The sequence below is a fragment of the Martes martes genome (genome assembly GCF_963455335.1).
Source record: "Martes martes genome assembly, chromosome: 2".
In the NCBI taxonomy this organism is placed as follows: Eukaryota; Metazoa; Chordata; class Mammalia; order Carnivora; family Mustelidae; genus Martes; species Martes martes.
Window position 1 is genome coordinate 35328735 of NC_137889.1, and position 16458 is coordinate 35345192.

At 35.9% G+C, this 16458-nt stretch overlaps 1 protein-coding gene across 1 annotated transcript in view; it reads left to right on the plus strand.

The window, feature by feature from the left end:
• Positions 1–16458, plus strand: part of LOC308338240 (A disintegrin and metallopeptidase domain 3-like) — a gene marked incomplete at both ends in the record, with an annotated part of 111004 nt that overhangs the window by 52998 nt on the left and 41548 nt on the right. Inside the window, 4 exons of the mRNA XM_080796290.1 lie at positions 6121–6192; positions 6424–6590; positions 7678–7759; positions 9587–9723. Of these exons, the coding sequence (XP_080652416.1) occupies positions 6121–6192; positions 6424–6590; positions 7678–7759; positions 9587–9723 (458 nt within the window). The remainder of the gene's footprint in view (positions 1–6120; positions 6193–6423; positions 6591–7677; positions 7760–9586; positions 9724–16458) is intronic.

A 16458-nucleotide genomic window follows, 5' to 3' on the forward strand; every position in this document is an offset into this window, starting at 1 on the left:
TGGTCACGAACTCCTTTAGTTTTTATGTGCCTGGGAAACTATCTCTCCTTTTCTGAATGACAGTCTTTCTGGATAGAGTATACTTGACTACATATTCTTCCCATTCAGCACACTGAATATATCCTGCAATTCATATCTGGCCTGCCAAATTTCTGTGGACAAATCTATGAATCTGAGCTGTCTTCCCTTGTAGATTAAAGGACTTTTTTTTTCCCCCTCCTTGCTTCTTTCAGGATTCTTTCTCCATCCCTTCACTTTCAATCTGCAGATTTCTTTAGGTTTAAAATCAGTCTCCTCTAGGCAACATAGAAATGGGTATTGCTTTTTATCCATTCTGACACTCTATGTCTTTTGATTGGAGCATTTATTCCATTTACATTCAGAGTGATTATTAATAGATATGAATTTAATGCCATTGTATTACCTGTTAAGTCATTGTTTCTGGAGATTTTCTCTGTTCCTTTCTAGTCTTTGTCACTTTTGGTCTTTTCTTTCCACTCTTAGAGTCAGTCTCCTTTAATGTTTCTTGTAGGGTGGTTTCATGGTCATGAACACTTTTAGTTTTTGGGTCTGGGAAACTCTTTATTTCTTCTTCTACTCTGAATGATAGTTTTCTTCCCTGCATATTTTTCCCATTCATCACACTGAATATATCCTGCCACTGTCCTCTGACTTGCCACGTTTCTGTGATAGATAGATCTATCCTTACTGGTCTTCTCCTGCAAGTTAGGGATTTCTTTTTCCTTACTGTTTTTAGGATTTTTTTCCCTATCTGTATATATTTTCCCCTATCTCCATACTATAGTATTTCTTGGTGTTGGCCTGCTTTTGTGCTTCTTGGATTTGGATATCTGTTTCCTTCCCTAGATTAGGGATGTTTAGTTATTATTTCTTTAAATAAACTTTCTGCCCTTTCCCCTCTCTTCTTCTGGTACTTATATGATGTGAATGTTGTTATACTTTATGAAGTCACTGAGTTCCCTACATCTACATTCATGATCCAATATTTTTCTTTCCCTCTTTTTTTCAACTTCATAATTTTCCATTATTCTATCTTATATATCACTTATTCATTCTTCTGATTCTTCCATCCTTGTGGTCATTACATCCAGTTGGGTTTGCATTTATGTTACAGCATTTTTATTTTGGCCTGACTAGTTTTAAGATCTTTTTTCTCTGTGGAAAGGTACTCCCTGATGTCTTCTATGCTTTCCTCAAGCCCAGCTAGTATCATTATGATTGTTGCTTTAAATTCTGGGCCAGGCATATTTCTTATATCTGTTTTGATTAGATCCCATGACCTTTCCTTTTTTTTTTCTTTTTGGGTGAATTCCTCCATCTTGGTATTTTATCTAGGTTTCTGTCATTTTCTGTATGTTAGAAAAGCCGGTTATGCTTCCTGCTCCTGGGAGTGGTGGTTTTATTAAGAAGAGGTCATATACTGTTCCTGGCCTGGTGCTTTAGGAAGTGTCTCTGGTATATGCTGTGTGCACTCTGCTGTTGTGTTTTGGCTGCTCTTTCCCTCAGATTGGTCCTCTGCAGTTTCTTCTTGCCTACAGTGGGGAATGTTTGGACCTTCTCCAGAGTGTGGCAAGTTTTAACTAGGTGTACTCTGGTCTTCTGTTAAAAGATACCTGATATTTCCACTAGAGTTGAAGCTGTACAGCACTATGGTCAGCAGACTTGGTGCATATGGAGGTTTTTGCTGGGGTAGGGGACACCTGCTCTCAGGCACACTTGCCCTAGTTAAGAAGCACCTACAGTGTGTAAGCAGGCATGGCTTGTTGTAATTGGCTCAGGCCTCCATTGTTGATGGGCTATGCTTCTCACCGAAGTCAGTCTGTGCTGATAGGTATGGAAGAAAAGCAGCACTGGCCTTGTTCCTTGTCTCCAAGATATGAGTTCACACCACTGCTGTCTAGGAAGTCCTCACATAAGAGCAAACTCTCCTCCTGTGTTTCAGAGGCATCCCGCAGATCCCTGCCTTCTCCCTGTATGTGTCTGGTCTGGGTTGTCTGCTGCCAGGCAGTGCAGTGCATCTGTGTTTTATCTCAGACACACTGGATGAATTTCAGAATTCCAAACCTTAAGAACCTTTTGTGGTGTGGACCTCTGCTGGTCCTCTGGGATTGGGTCTTGCTGAGCTGGGGCTTGTGTTGGTTTGTCCCAAAGAGGGAGTCACACCAATGCACAGGAGCTGGGAGTTTAGAGTAACATACAGCAAAAATCCCGAGTCCAGGTTAACTACCCTTGGCAGGTGTCTGTGCTCCTATGCTTAAGGGGCAGAGGGGAACACAGTGGTACCAACCAGCTCTTTTGTCTCTGACAGGCAAAGCTACCTCTCCCAGATACACTACAAAAATGGGGAACATTTCTCCCAGTGCATCCCTGGAGATCTTCAGATCTTCAGATCACACCATCAGCGCCTGGCATCTACCTTCCCTCTCCAGAAGAGCACTGCAGCACCCACTGGGCTCCCTACCACCCACAACACAGAACTATGAAACTCCAGTCTTGAGATCCACTGGTTGTAAACACTGAAGATAATCAGCCTCTCTTGTTTTCCCAGTCAGTGATTTTGGGGAAGAGTTTTCTGTCTGTGATCCTCTGTGCACTGCTTTCTCTCCCTCTCTTTCTGTATCTCTCTGTTTCTTCCCTCCCCTTTTCTCATGGTCAGGACTCCTTTACCTTTTCCCATGATTCTTTTCTCCCCAGAATCATGTCCCCACACCTCTGACCCTCCATGATGTGACCTCTTCTCCCCCTCTAGTTGTGCAGTTTGTTTTGTCAGTCCTCATATCCATTTCTTAGGTATTTAGAACAATCCAATATTTATTTAGCTGTGTTCCAGGAATGAGGCAAACATAGGGTCCTCCTATTACACTGCCATCTTAACTGACCCCATGGGCATTTAGATTTCGATATTTGTTGTTACATGGGGAATAATACTATTTGGCCTAAAACTAAGATCACAAGTAGTGGAATTATGCTTTGCCACAGCCACTCCCATGAGGTTGCTAACATTAAATCTGGATAGCCTATTTTCCTCTCTCCACTTAGCTGGATACTTTCAAGAAACCCAAAACAATGACTAAAAACTTCAAGAGTTCCTTAAAATATGCTATGATTAGTATTTCTTCTTTTATGTTTAGTTTATCTGTCTTCACTTTTAAAGTATGGTTCTGTAAACAGAATATTGATAGGTCTTTTTTTCCCCTCTATTTAGTCAGATAATCTCTGCCTTTTCATTAGAACATTCAGTTGAATTACGTATACCAAAATTACTGACAACTATGGGTGTAGGTTAAGTGCTGCTTTCTTGTTAGTGTTCTATTTATCCCAACAATGGTTTCCTCCTCTGTTCCTCCTTTGTTACCCTTAGATTAGTGAGTTATTTTCAGCATTTGTTTTTATACTTTTTTTTTCTGCTATACCTCTTTATCCCCCACCTCTTACCCCAGTGGTTTCTCTGGTGGTTCCAGTGAGCATTCCTAACTTTTTACAATCTAGAACTAATGTTATACCACTTCACATACAACATAAGAATCTTAATCAGTAAAGTTCCATAGAAACCCTTTGTGATGGTAGTGTAGAAGTTTTACTTCTTCATATGTTATAAACCATAAGATGAATTTTTAAAAATTATTCAAGTGTTTAAAGAAATTAAGGAAAGGAAAAAAGCATTTCATTTTTTCCCTATGTCTTAACATTTCCAAGATAAAATTTTTCATTCCATCTTGTATGTCTATGTTTCTGATATTTTTATTAGCCTGTTGATGAAATCTCTTCAGTTTTTGTTTATATGAAATTATCTTTATTTTATATTCATTTTTTAAAAAAATATTTATTTGAAAGAGAGAGTGCACAAGCAGGGGGAGGCTCAAAGGGAGAGGGAGAAACCGACTCCCCTGCTGAGCAGGGAAGCCCAATGCTTGATCCCAGGACCCTGAGATCATGACTTGAGCTAAAGGTAGATGCTTAACCGACTGAGCAACCCAGGTGTTCCTTATCTTCATTTTTTTAAAACGCTTACTTAGAAATATTTTCAAGCTTTCATAAAAGTTGTAAGAATGACAATAATGAAAGAACACCTATATTCTCTTGTATTTATTGTTTAACATTATATCCCAGTATCACTTGTGCTTTCTGTATTTGAAAGTAAGTTGTAATTTGCATCATGGAACTTTTATAGTTACCCATGTAAGTAAAAATAATATCATTAAAATACTTTTTATCAAGTATTACTATAAGTATTTTTTATCAAATAACACTAAGTATCACTGTACTTGAATTGCATTGTGGTTGGACAATGTGATCTATATGATATGTTTTGTAGTCAACTGTTTTATGGTCTAATATAAGTCAATTAATGTAAAACCTCCATGTATATTTGAAAAAAAAATCTCATTGTTTTATGTAAGCTTTACATATACATATTATATCTAAATTTTGTTTTAACCTGAACACTCATATTTATTGTTAATTTGCTTGATCGATTAATGATTGAGAGAACTATGTAAAAATCCCTCACTATAACAGTTAATTTCTACTTATAATTTTGTTAAATTTTGTTTAAGACATTTTGTTGCTAAGCTGTTAGTTATAGTGAAGTTTAGAATGCTTCCATCTTTCTTAATAATTGAATATTTTATTAATACACTGTGATATTATTTTTGCTTTTAAACTTTTTTTCACATTAATGTAATTATCATGTAGTATATATTTTGTCTGTTATTTTCCTGATGTATATATTCATGCTTTGACTCAATAACTCTATGAACTCATAATTTAGAGGTTTTTATTTTAATTTGCATATAGTAGATTTTTAAAAAAGTTTCTGTCATTTAACTAGTATTTGGTCTGTCGATAATTTGTGATTATTGACATACAAGGATTTATTTACATAATTTTACATGTTTTTATATTCTTTTGTCTCGCTTTTCATGTGTTCAGTTTTGCAAAGTGTCACCTTCATTCATTTCACACATGCTGCATTGTGTTGGGAAAGGTTACATACAGAGAAATAGCAAAGTATAAATAGTCTCTAAGGACCTAGGAGGATAACATCTTTTTTTGTCCAAATCAGAGAACAGTATCCATTACATTTTCTTTTCTTTTTTTTTTTTTAAAGGTTTTATTTATTTATTTGACAGAGAGAGATCACAAGTAGGCAGAGAGGCAGGCAGAGACAGAGAGAGAGGGGGAAGCAGGTTCCCCCGCTGAACAGAGAGCTGGATGCGGGGCTCGATCCCAGAACCTTGAGATCATGACCTGAGCTGAAGACAGAGGTTTAACCCACTGAGCCACCCAGGCGCCCCAACGCCCCTACATTTTATTTTCTGTTAGTAGTTTTCAGCAGACTTGTTGAAGACTACTGATGATACAAAGTTGCTGCTTTTTATGTTTTCTGCTAACACTTAGAAATGTGTATATACACATAATTAGAAATATTTAGAGAAAATATGATTTCTCTTCCTTTGAAATTCAAAGGAAAATATTCTTGACATTACTGGCTATAATGGTCCTCAGAGCTCTGTGTTTAGAAAGTGCACTATTTATCTGGGATATATAGTCATCTCTTAGTGGGATGAAGACAAATGATGGCAGCATACTATAGTAGAAAGAAAAGACTTAGTTTTTTTTTTTTTTTTTTTTTAAGATTTTACATATTTCTTTGACAGACAGAGATCACAAGTAGAAAGAGAGGCAGGCGGGGGGTGGGGGGAAGCAGGCTTCCTGTTGAGCAGAGAGCCCGATGCAGGGCTCCATCCCAGGACCCTGGGATCATGACCTGAGCCAAAGGCAGAGGCCTTAACCCACTGAGCCACCCAGACACCCCACTGAGGTTCTTATCCTCAGTAGTTCTGTGATCTTGTAAACTTAAATTTTGGCTCTCACTTTCTGCATGTGTGAAGAGGAAGTTAATGACAACCTTCTTATTTTAAGATTATTGATTAATATATAGAGTCTCTAGCTTTATACCTAAAACTTAATAAGTACTTGGTAAATCTTATTTTTCTTTCACTTGAGCACTGCATTATTTTAACATTTTATATCTATTTAAAATGTGATAATTCAGTAATTTTCACCAGTGATTAAGAAACAAAATTTGTCTTTCAGTACGATTATATGGGCTCTGAAGTGGCAGTTGCAGCTGAGAAAGTTGTCCATATCTTTGGTGTAATCAACACTGTAAGTATTTATGTTTTATTTAAGTGAGAAACATTCCTATTAATGCAGTAATATTGTTTGTATTAATAGCATATCCAGTTTGTAAAAACTGCAATCCTACCAACTGGTTTCATCCATCAATGAATAGATTTCATCTCTAAAAAAGAGTAAATTGAATATATTAGCATTATGTATAGAATGTTATATTTATGATTACCTAAAAGCTATATATTATGTAAATTCTGTTTTCAGATGTTTTCACAGCTCAACATAACTATTATACTAACTTCTTTGGAACTCTGGTCAGATCACAACAAGATTTCACTTAGCGGGGATGCTAATGAAGTACTACAAAGATTTGTGTCATGGAAAGAACAATTTTTGTTTCAAAGATCCCATGATATGGCATACTTATTAATGTAAGTACCTTATTTGTATTGACATAAGGTTTGTTGAATTATTTTATATGTTAGCTATCAAGATTATATATATGTGTTATATGTAATGACAAGACACTTCAAAATAGGATTATGTGCATATTATGTTGACAAAATGCAAAATACAAAATTCTGGAAACAATGTAAGACACTAAGTCACAGTAAGTCATTATTCTCCACTAGGATTTTTATCTATGGAAATGTAAGAAACTTGAAAATTAGGAAAGCCTTGAGATAAACAGGGGACCTCAATGATTTAAAGATTTTCTCAGAGATAAATAATTGAAACTATCATTTGAACTTCAAGTACAATGTAAATTAGTTAACAGAATGCAATAATTGTATATAATGGTAGTTAAAATATGTCTAATAGATAATATGATTACCATCTTGTATAGCTATACTGACCCAAGGTGTAGCTATTTAACTAACTTGCACTATTTTTTTTCAAGAGTTTTTTTGTATAGGTTTCTGTTAACACTTTGATTGTTGAGATGGAAATAATAAAAATTCTGAAGATCTGAATAATATGCAATAGATTTATAAATCTATTGGTGTTTCCTGTGGAATTTAGGGCCAGGTTTAGAGGCTCAGGAGCTACAATAACTAAGGATTGAAATGTATGAGGACATTTGCTACACTGTAGATCTTCTTTTCTTGATGAGTCTACTGAGTATTCTGTCTCTTTGTCTCCCTGTCCTCCAATCCAACATTTTTTACATGCTTTAGGGGTTCACTATGTGCAAATCATGGCAGTAAGCTATCCTGACTTGTACATTTTCAAATTATATCTATCCAGTGCTAGCAACAGTGGTGGTTAATATTTTGGGAGGATTAGGCACTACTGGGTTTTGGGCTGTGTATCATAAAATGTTAAAGTAGACTTTAGAACTTTGTAGGAACTGTGGGAGATTACCCAAATACAAAATGATTGAAAGCATGAGATGTGACATGTAATATTTTGTATCTAAAAAAAAATAGCTTTACTGAGAAATCCAATTTATAAAATGTCATTAAGTTAGTAATAATTTAAGATGCATTTATTCAGAAGAAAAATTTTATTATTTAGTTATAGGGACCATCTTGATTATGTGGGAGCAACATATCATGGAATGGCATGCAATCCAAATTTTGCTGCAGGAATTGCTTTGGTATGCATTTTATTTCCATCTATTCAGTAAATTCTATATGTTTTGAAACATCCACTTCAAGGAACAAAATATGTATAGTATATTTGTCATGATGTTTTGACAAATTTTTCTAAGTATGCTTTTTTTTTTAGATTTTGAAACTCAAATGTTATAATTTTAAAAGTTTTTTGCTATTGTGGTAAAATGCAAATAACACAAAATTTACCATTTTTACTAGCTTTAAGTGTATAATTCAATAGTGCCAAGTATGTTCACATTGTTGTGAAACAGATCTCCAAAAGTTTTTATCTTGCATAAATGAATATTTGTAATTTTTTTTACCAACTTGTCCCATTTTCCACACAATCTAGCCTCTGGAATCCACCATTTTACTCTGTTTCTGTGAGTATGACATTTTAAAATTCTGTGTATAAGAGAGATCATATAACATTATCTTTTTATGTCCAGCTTGTTTCACTTAACATAATTTCATCCACGTTCATCCATGTTGTTGCAAATGGCAGGATTTTATTCTTTTTATGGCTGAATAATGTTCATATATATGTGAATTTAATATATATGTGAATATTCATATGTTTGTATATATGCACACATATATGACTTTTTAAATCCATTTATCTGTAGGTTCTATTTTTAATATCATGAGGAACCATCATACTTATTTTCAGGGTGTTTGCTCCATTTTATAATCCTACCAGCAGTTTACATTTTATATTCATCATATCTTTACTAACACGTTATTTTCTGTTATTGTTGTTTTTTAATAGCAACTATCCTAAGTAGTATGAGGTGATATTTCATCATGGTTTCAATGTGCACTTCTATAATTACTAGTGCTACTGAACATCTTTTCATATACTTTTTGCTTTTTGTATATTATCTCTGGAAAAAGTATCTATTCAAGTTCTTAGTCTTATTTGTTTTTTCTTTAAGTATATAATCAGGTAGTTGTCCTCTTCGGCATTTCCCAAATGAGTTGAATACTTATATCCACACAAAAACCTGTATGAATGTTTATAGGAGCTATTCATAATTTACAAAGATTGGGAGCAACTAGGATGTTCTTTAACAGATGAATGGATAAACAAACTGGAGTAAATTGATATAAAGGAATACTATCCAATGATTTTTTTTTTTAAAGTGAGGCATCAAGCCATGAAAACACATGGAAAAAACTTATGTGCATAGTGATTAGTGAGAAAAGCCAATCTGAAAAGGCTACATACTGTATGAGTGCAACTATATGAGCTGAAAAAAAGGAAAACTGTGGGGATAGTAAAAAGATTATACTTCACCAGGGATTTGTGTCTTGCTGCCCTTATTTACTTCCCATGTGTGTTTTTTTTTTAATACAAAAATGCTACTTACAAAGTGTTATAGTATTCTGCCTTTAAAAAAAAATTAATTTGGCTCTCTCCCTAAACTATTTCTGAAGTCAAAACTGATTGCAAATTCAACCCTTTAGCATCTTTACATTTTTTTCTAAGTGTTTCTTAAAAAATAATATGGTTACTGAAACAGTGCATATTCTTCTCAAAAAACTTTTAAAGCTTATTGGAATTTAATATGTAATAAAAGCATATGATAACATTAATCTTATTTTGGTTTATGTCAGTCCCATTTGGATTAAAAATACAATAACTCAAAAATAAAAACAAAATTTACCTATTTTTTCCTTATTTTCCATACCCCTAAGAAAACAATGAGCTTTGGCATAGTAGTTTCTTAAATTTGTGTTTGCACTTAGGTAATATGGCCAAAAAGAAAAGATCAAAGAGGTGAAATAATTTAGGCAACAATTCTGTTTTTTTTTTTTTTTGCATTTAGTATCCACAGATGATAACTTTAGATGCATTTGCAGTTGTTATGGTACAGTTGCTTGCAATTAATCTGGGATTAACATACGATGATATCTACAATTGTTACTGTCCAGGAACTACATGCATAATGAATTCTGAAGCAATGTAAGATTTTATTTTTATCAAATCTTTGTCTTCTTCTGACAAATGTTTGTAGCAGTCACTTGTATAATATCTTGCAATACAACTTGAGTTGGAATATTTTTATTAAATACATAATGTACTTGTTTATTTATTTTAATTTTTATTTAAATTCAATTTAGTTAACATATACTGTATTATTAGTTTCAAGGGTAGAATTTAGTGATTCATCAGTTGCATATAACACCCATCCTCATTACATCAGGTGCCCCCCTTAGTGCCTCATCCCCCAACCCAGCTCCTCTCCAGCAACCCTCAGTTTGTTTCCTAGACTTCAGAGTCTGTGGTTTGCTTCCCTCTCTGTTTTTGTCTTATTTAAGGAGGAGTATTTGATATCGCAGAAAATGTGCTTTATATTTCTACATTCAATGTTACAGAGAAAGTGAGTGTTGATGATGACTTTCTAGGGGTTAACTAGAGTCTTGAGGTGAAATTAATTCATTCTAAAAATATGTAATAAGCATCTACTGCTTTGCAGGATTATGTTAGTCTTATCAATGGCTAGCAATATAGATATGTCATAAATATCTTAACCTATCAGGGTCTGAAAATTTAAAAGTAGACCTAAGAACAAAATATAAACAGTGTATGATAGGTGCCAAGAAGGAAATAAATAGGGAATACACAGGGAGAAGAAACATTTTTTTTTTAAAATTTTATTTACTTATTTGACAGAGAGAAAGAGAGCACAAGTAGGCACAGCAGCAGGCAAAGGAGATGGAGAAGCAGGCTTCCCGCTAAGCAGAGAGCCTGATGCAGGGCTCAATCCGAGGACTCTGGGACCGTGACCTGAGCTAAGGGCAGCTGCTTAACCAACTAAGCCACCTACGTGTCCCGAGAAGAAACTTTCTGATAAGGGAAAGTTTTCTGAGGAAATAGTTATGAGAGATGTGAATTTGCTCATGTAAAGGGCTTGTTGAAAACTTGCCAAGCCAGCAAATGAAGTGATACTTAAATAACAAGAAGTTTGAAAAGCTCAACAGACTAGACTATCGAGAGAAGGATAAAAATGAAAAAAAAAAAAAAGAAGAAAAGAAATATCTGGGACTATAAGGAAGAATGTTTTGGGCATAAGATAAAGAAAGTAAAATGCAGTGAGGCTAAAGCATAAGTCAGGGGAAGAAGGCCAGGTGATTCAGGAATGTGTATGAAAGAGGCTAATTGTGTAGTCATGAGGCAAGAGTTGGAGTTTTGTGATAAATGTTAACCAAATACATTTTAAGTTGATTCATGCAGTATGGATAGTAAAAGTTATCTTAAAATGAATGTAAAATATATCAGAGGGAACAATAAGATAGTTAATATTTTGGAGATGATTCTCATAATAATCTATAGCAGTTTATTAAGATTGAGAGAAAAAAGGAGATGTGAAGAATTATTTGTAGACTTTTTGATATCATAATTATTAAAAAAAGGCAAATATTTTAGGAAAGCAGAAAATTGAGGAGAAGCCTTGGGGGCAGTTTATATTAATTTGGGGATTCTGAGTCATCCATTAGAATTAAGTGCACAGTTATATAGGTCCTGACCTGAGGACAAGGAATTTAAAATGTGTGAGTTTTTATGGGTGGAAGTTAAAACCATGAACAGGTCATTTAGAAAGAAGTTGAGAGTGATAAGGGTACTTCTCATATTTATGGGCTGAATAATTGAGGAGAAACCAGTGACATACAGTGAGAAGAAACAGAAGGAAGAAAATATTAGAAACATGGACCAAGATAGGATGGAGTCTTACCCAGGGAGGAGTATGTTTTAAGAATAAGGGAGAGGGTGGAAATCAAATGGTAAAAGTATCAGTATTGTATTTTAGCTTCCCCTAATTTTCCCATAAAATACAGAATGAAACTAGGAAAGCAAACAAAAAAGCAAAAGCGTATTTCTCAAGTTTCCCAAACTGAAATGCACCAAAAAATACCAGTAGATGGGACCAATCCACTAACAAAAAACTAAGTAGCATGAAGTAAGTAGTTGTGTAGCAGGAACTAAACTAGGAGGACACTAAGAACTTTAAAATCTTACTGACCTTAGAAATAATTGGCTAAGCCATACCTTGGGAAGATGTCCCTACTGAGACTGAAATATCAGTAAGCTGCAGGAGCCAGAACTGGGGAGGATATAGCAAACTGTACATAAGAGCAAAGGAACTATGAACATTAATTAAGATGCTAGCATTGCCTTGATCTCAGCTCTAAAAAAATATCTAGTAACAATAGCACATATATCACCCAGATCATGTTTTAAAAATTCTGTTCCTCACTAAAAAGACCTGGGGCACTTTGGAGGAATGATTGACTCCAGTTCTAAACTGAAGAAAATAAAAATGATCTTGGAACATGTTGTATGAGAAAATTAGGATGTATTTAAAGAATTATGGAGACTTAGCAAAGGGACACAAAAGCCAGCTCCCAATAGTCAAAAATGTGGGAATCTGAATGTTATAAATAATAGTGATAGTAATGGATTATAATCCATTTAACATGATAGGAAAACATGATTCCATATTCATATAAATATATGAATAATTAGTTGAAAACATAATAAAGGAATGGGATATTAACATAAAAGCAAAGTATTCCTCTCCAGATAATTATTAACTAATAAGAAAAGAAAATTAATTTTAGAGTGAAGACTAGCACCTTAATCAACTAATCAAAATGACTATCATCAGTAATATAACAAATTGAAATCCTGTGCTATTTGTTTGGATGCAATGAAACAGACTCAACAACACTGCTGTGATAATGTTGCCAGGATGCATGACCTCAGTTTAATTATGAGGAAACATTTTATAATCCTAAACTGAGAGACATCCTACCAAATAATCAGTCTATAATCACAAAACTTTCCATGACCATGTAATCCAACAACAACAACAACAACAACAACAAAATTGTAGGTAACTAAACTTAGGAGACGTGAGAATTAAATGCAGTGTTTGAGGAAGAGCTAAAATGGCAGCATACCAGGAAGACCCTAGGCTTGTCAAGTAGCTGGAACACAACTAGGTAACTATCAAATCACTGTGAACACCCAAAAGTCAACCTGACAACTGACAGAACAAACTGCATAACTACAGGGAGAGAAGAGGCCACATGGAGGATGGTAGAAGGTGCAGAGACGTGGATTGGGGAAGAAATGGATTCCAGGTGCTGCAGAGAGGGAGTCATGGTAGCAGATAAAGGAGGGGTAGAGAATGTGCAAGGAAACAAACAGAAAGAACACTTCCCCAAATCCACTGGCTGAAAAAACCAGAGGGGCTGATTTTTGTAAGCTTTTGCAACCAGTGGGGCTCAAAGACTGAAATTTAAAAGGATGGCCAGTGTTGCTGGGATAAAGCCCTGAGGGCCTGCCCTACTGGTGGGGAAAAGGCAAGCCAGCACTCTGGCAGCAGAGAGCAAATGATCAGGAGGATCATCTAAAGGTGCACATGGGAAAGACTGCTCATTCTTCCCAGAGCTCTTCTGTGAGAGATGGTAGTCACAGAGATGACCCTTTGGGGGCAAAAGAGCTGGCAGGCACCATTTCCTACACCAACCCCAACTCCACCTCCCCATGCTTCCATCTCCCCACCCCTGCATAGGCATAGAGACACCAGCTGGGGGAGGCTAACCCGGATGGACTCTGACTATTTAGCCTGCTTGTTCCAAATCCCATGTCCCTGCACTCTGGTGTGCCTGCCCTTCTCAGTCAAAACTGCATCCATCTCAGCAAGGTCAGACCCTTGCCCCGAAGATCAGCACAAGCCCCCACCATAGCATATCCCAAAAGTTTGGAGTTTTAAAAGTCAGTAGGCTTTACTGGGACAGAACCCAAAGGGCACTGTGCTGCTCGAGGCAGGCAAACAACCCAGAGACAGTGTGAAAATAGCAATCTGAAAAACACCTGGCATTTGAAAGGGGAGATTATTTGCTCTTCTGGGAGTGCTTCCCTGAGAGCAAGCATGGAGACCCCTCTCTGAGGACAAAGGAGCTGGCTGGTGCCATTTCCCTTCCCTGCCTTACAGCATAAACCAGCTTCAGTAAATAGCACAGCACTGACACTGACACTACCTAAGCTGCTTACACCAAGTCCCATCCACCTGTGCTCTGCTTTTCTCAGGCAAGTGTGCCTTTGTCCCAGCCCAGTGGGCCCTTCCCCAGAAAACCAGAAGAAACCCCTGCATGCACCAAGTCTCCTGTACAGAGTTCTGCAGGGCTTTGGTCCTAGTGGAAGTAACATCAGGTCTTATTTAACAAGCAGACCAGAGCACACCTTGTTAAAACTCTCCACACTCTGGACAAGGTCCAAACACTTCCCACTCCCACCAAGGACAGCCTCTGCAAATGAATTCCTAGAGGATAGAGCAGCCAAAACACAGAAGCAGAGTACATGCAGCCCACACCAGAGGCTCTGGACACTGTATGACCTCTTCTTCATAAGGCCATTACTCTCAGGAGCAGGAAACATAACAGGCTTCCATAATGCACAGAAGAAGAAAAGAGACTTTGGCAAAATGCCAAGACAGAGGGATTCTTCTCAAAAGAAAGAATAAGAAAAGGTCACAACCAGATATCTAAGTGAAACAGATGTAAGTAAAATGCCTGATGGAGAATTTAAAGAACAATTGTAAGGATACTTGCTGGCTTGAGAAGAGAATGGAAGACTTCAGGGAGGTCCTCACCACAGAGATAAAAGCATTAAAAAAAAATCAGAAATGAAAAATGCCATAACCAAGACTCAAAACAAACTGGATTTAATGACCAGAAAGATGGAAGAAGCAGAGGAACGAGTAAGTGATAAGGAAGAGAGAAAAATGGGGAAAAATGAAGCTGAACAACAGAGAGAAAGAATAATTATGGATTATGAGATAGACCTAAGGAAATCAATGACTCCACCAAGTGTAGTAACATTCATATCATAGGAGTCCCAGAGAAAGAATAGACAGAAAAGGGGCCAGAAAGTTTATTTGAGGAAATAATAGCTGAAAACTTCCCTAATCTGGAATCCAAATCCAGGAGGCACAGAGAACTCCCATTAAAATCAACAAAAGCAAGGCAATACTAAGACATACTGTAGTTAAATTTGCAAAATATGGTGATAAAAAATCCTAAAGCAGCAAGACAAAAGAATGCCCTTACTTGCAAGGGAAGACCCATAGGGCTAGGTGCAGTTCTCTCCACAGGAATGTGGCAAGCTCGAAGGAAGTGCCATGATATATTCAACAAGCTGAGTGGAAAACATTTGCAGCCACAAATATTCTATTCAACAAGGCTATAATTCAGAATAGAAGAAGAGAGAGTTTTCCAGAGAAACAAAAACCAAAGGAGTTCTTGACCACTAAACTAGCCCTGCAAGTAATATTAAAGGAGACTGTTTGAGTGGGAAGGAACGACCAAAAGTGACAAAGACTAGAAAGGAACAGAGAAAATCTCCAAAAGCAATGACAAAAACAAATAATAAAATGGCACTAAATACATATCTATCAATAATACTTTGTAAATGCATTGAACACTGCAATCACAAGGCAGGGTGTTAGAATGGATAAAAAACAAGACCCATCTATATACTACCTACAAGAGATTCATTTTTAACCTAAAAACATCTGCAGGTTGTGAGGGGATGGCAAACCATTTATCATGCCAACAGATGTTAAAAGAAAGCCAGAGTAGTAAGACTTCTATCAGAAAAAATAGATTTTAAACTGAATCTATAACAAGAGATGAAGGGCAGTGATCCTAAGAAAGGGGACTATCCAACAAGAAGATCTAACAAAGGTAGATCTATATTTCCCCAACATGGGGGCACATGAATAAGTAAAACAATAACAAACATAAAAGAGACTCATTAATAATAATACAATAATAATAGGGGACTCCAACACCTCCACTTACACCAATGAACAGATCTAAACAGAAAATCAACAAGGAAACAATGGCTTTGAATGACACACTGGACCAGATGGACTTCAAAACATTTCATCCTAATGCAGCAGAATACGCATTCTTTTTGAGTGCGCATGAGACAGTCTCCAGGATAGATCACATACTGGGTCAGCCTTCAGCAAGCACAAAAAGATTGAGATCATACCATGCATATTTTCTGACCACAACTCTATGAAATTTGAAGTCTACCACAAGAAAAAATTGGAAAAGACCACAAATACATGGAGGTTAAACAACATGCTACTAAAGAATGAATAGGTTAACCAGGAAATTAAAGAAGAAATAAGAAAATGCATGAAAATGAAAGCACGATGGTCCAGAACCTTTGGGATGCAGCAAAAGTGGTCATAAGAGGGAAATATATAGCAATATAGGCCTACCTCAAGAAGCAAGAAAAATCTCAAGTAAGCAACTTAATCTTACACATACAGGAGCTGGAAAAAGAACACCAAATGAAGCTTAAAGCCGACGGAAGAAGGGAGAATATTAAAAATTAGAACAGAAGAAAATGATACAGAAATTTAAAAAATAAATGAAACTAAGAGGTAGTTCCTTGAAAAAATTAATGAAATTGATAAACCCCTAGCAAGACTTATCAAGAAAAAAAGAGAAAGGACACAAATTAAAAAAAAAAAAATCACAAATGAAAGAGAAGAAATAACCAATACCACAACTATCCAAACAATTATAAGAGAATATTATGAAAAAGTATATGCCAATGAATTGAACAATCTGAAAGAAATGGATAAATTCCTAGAAACATACAAACTACCCAAAC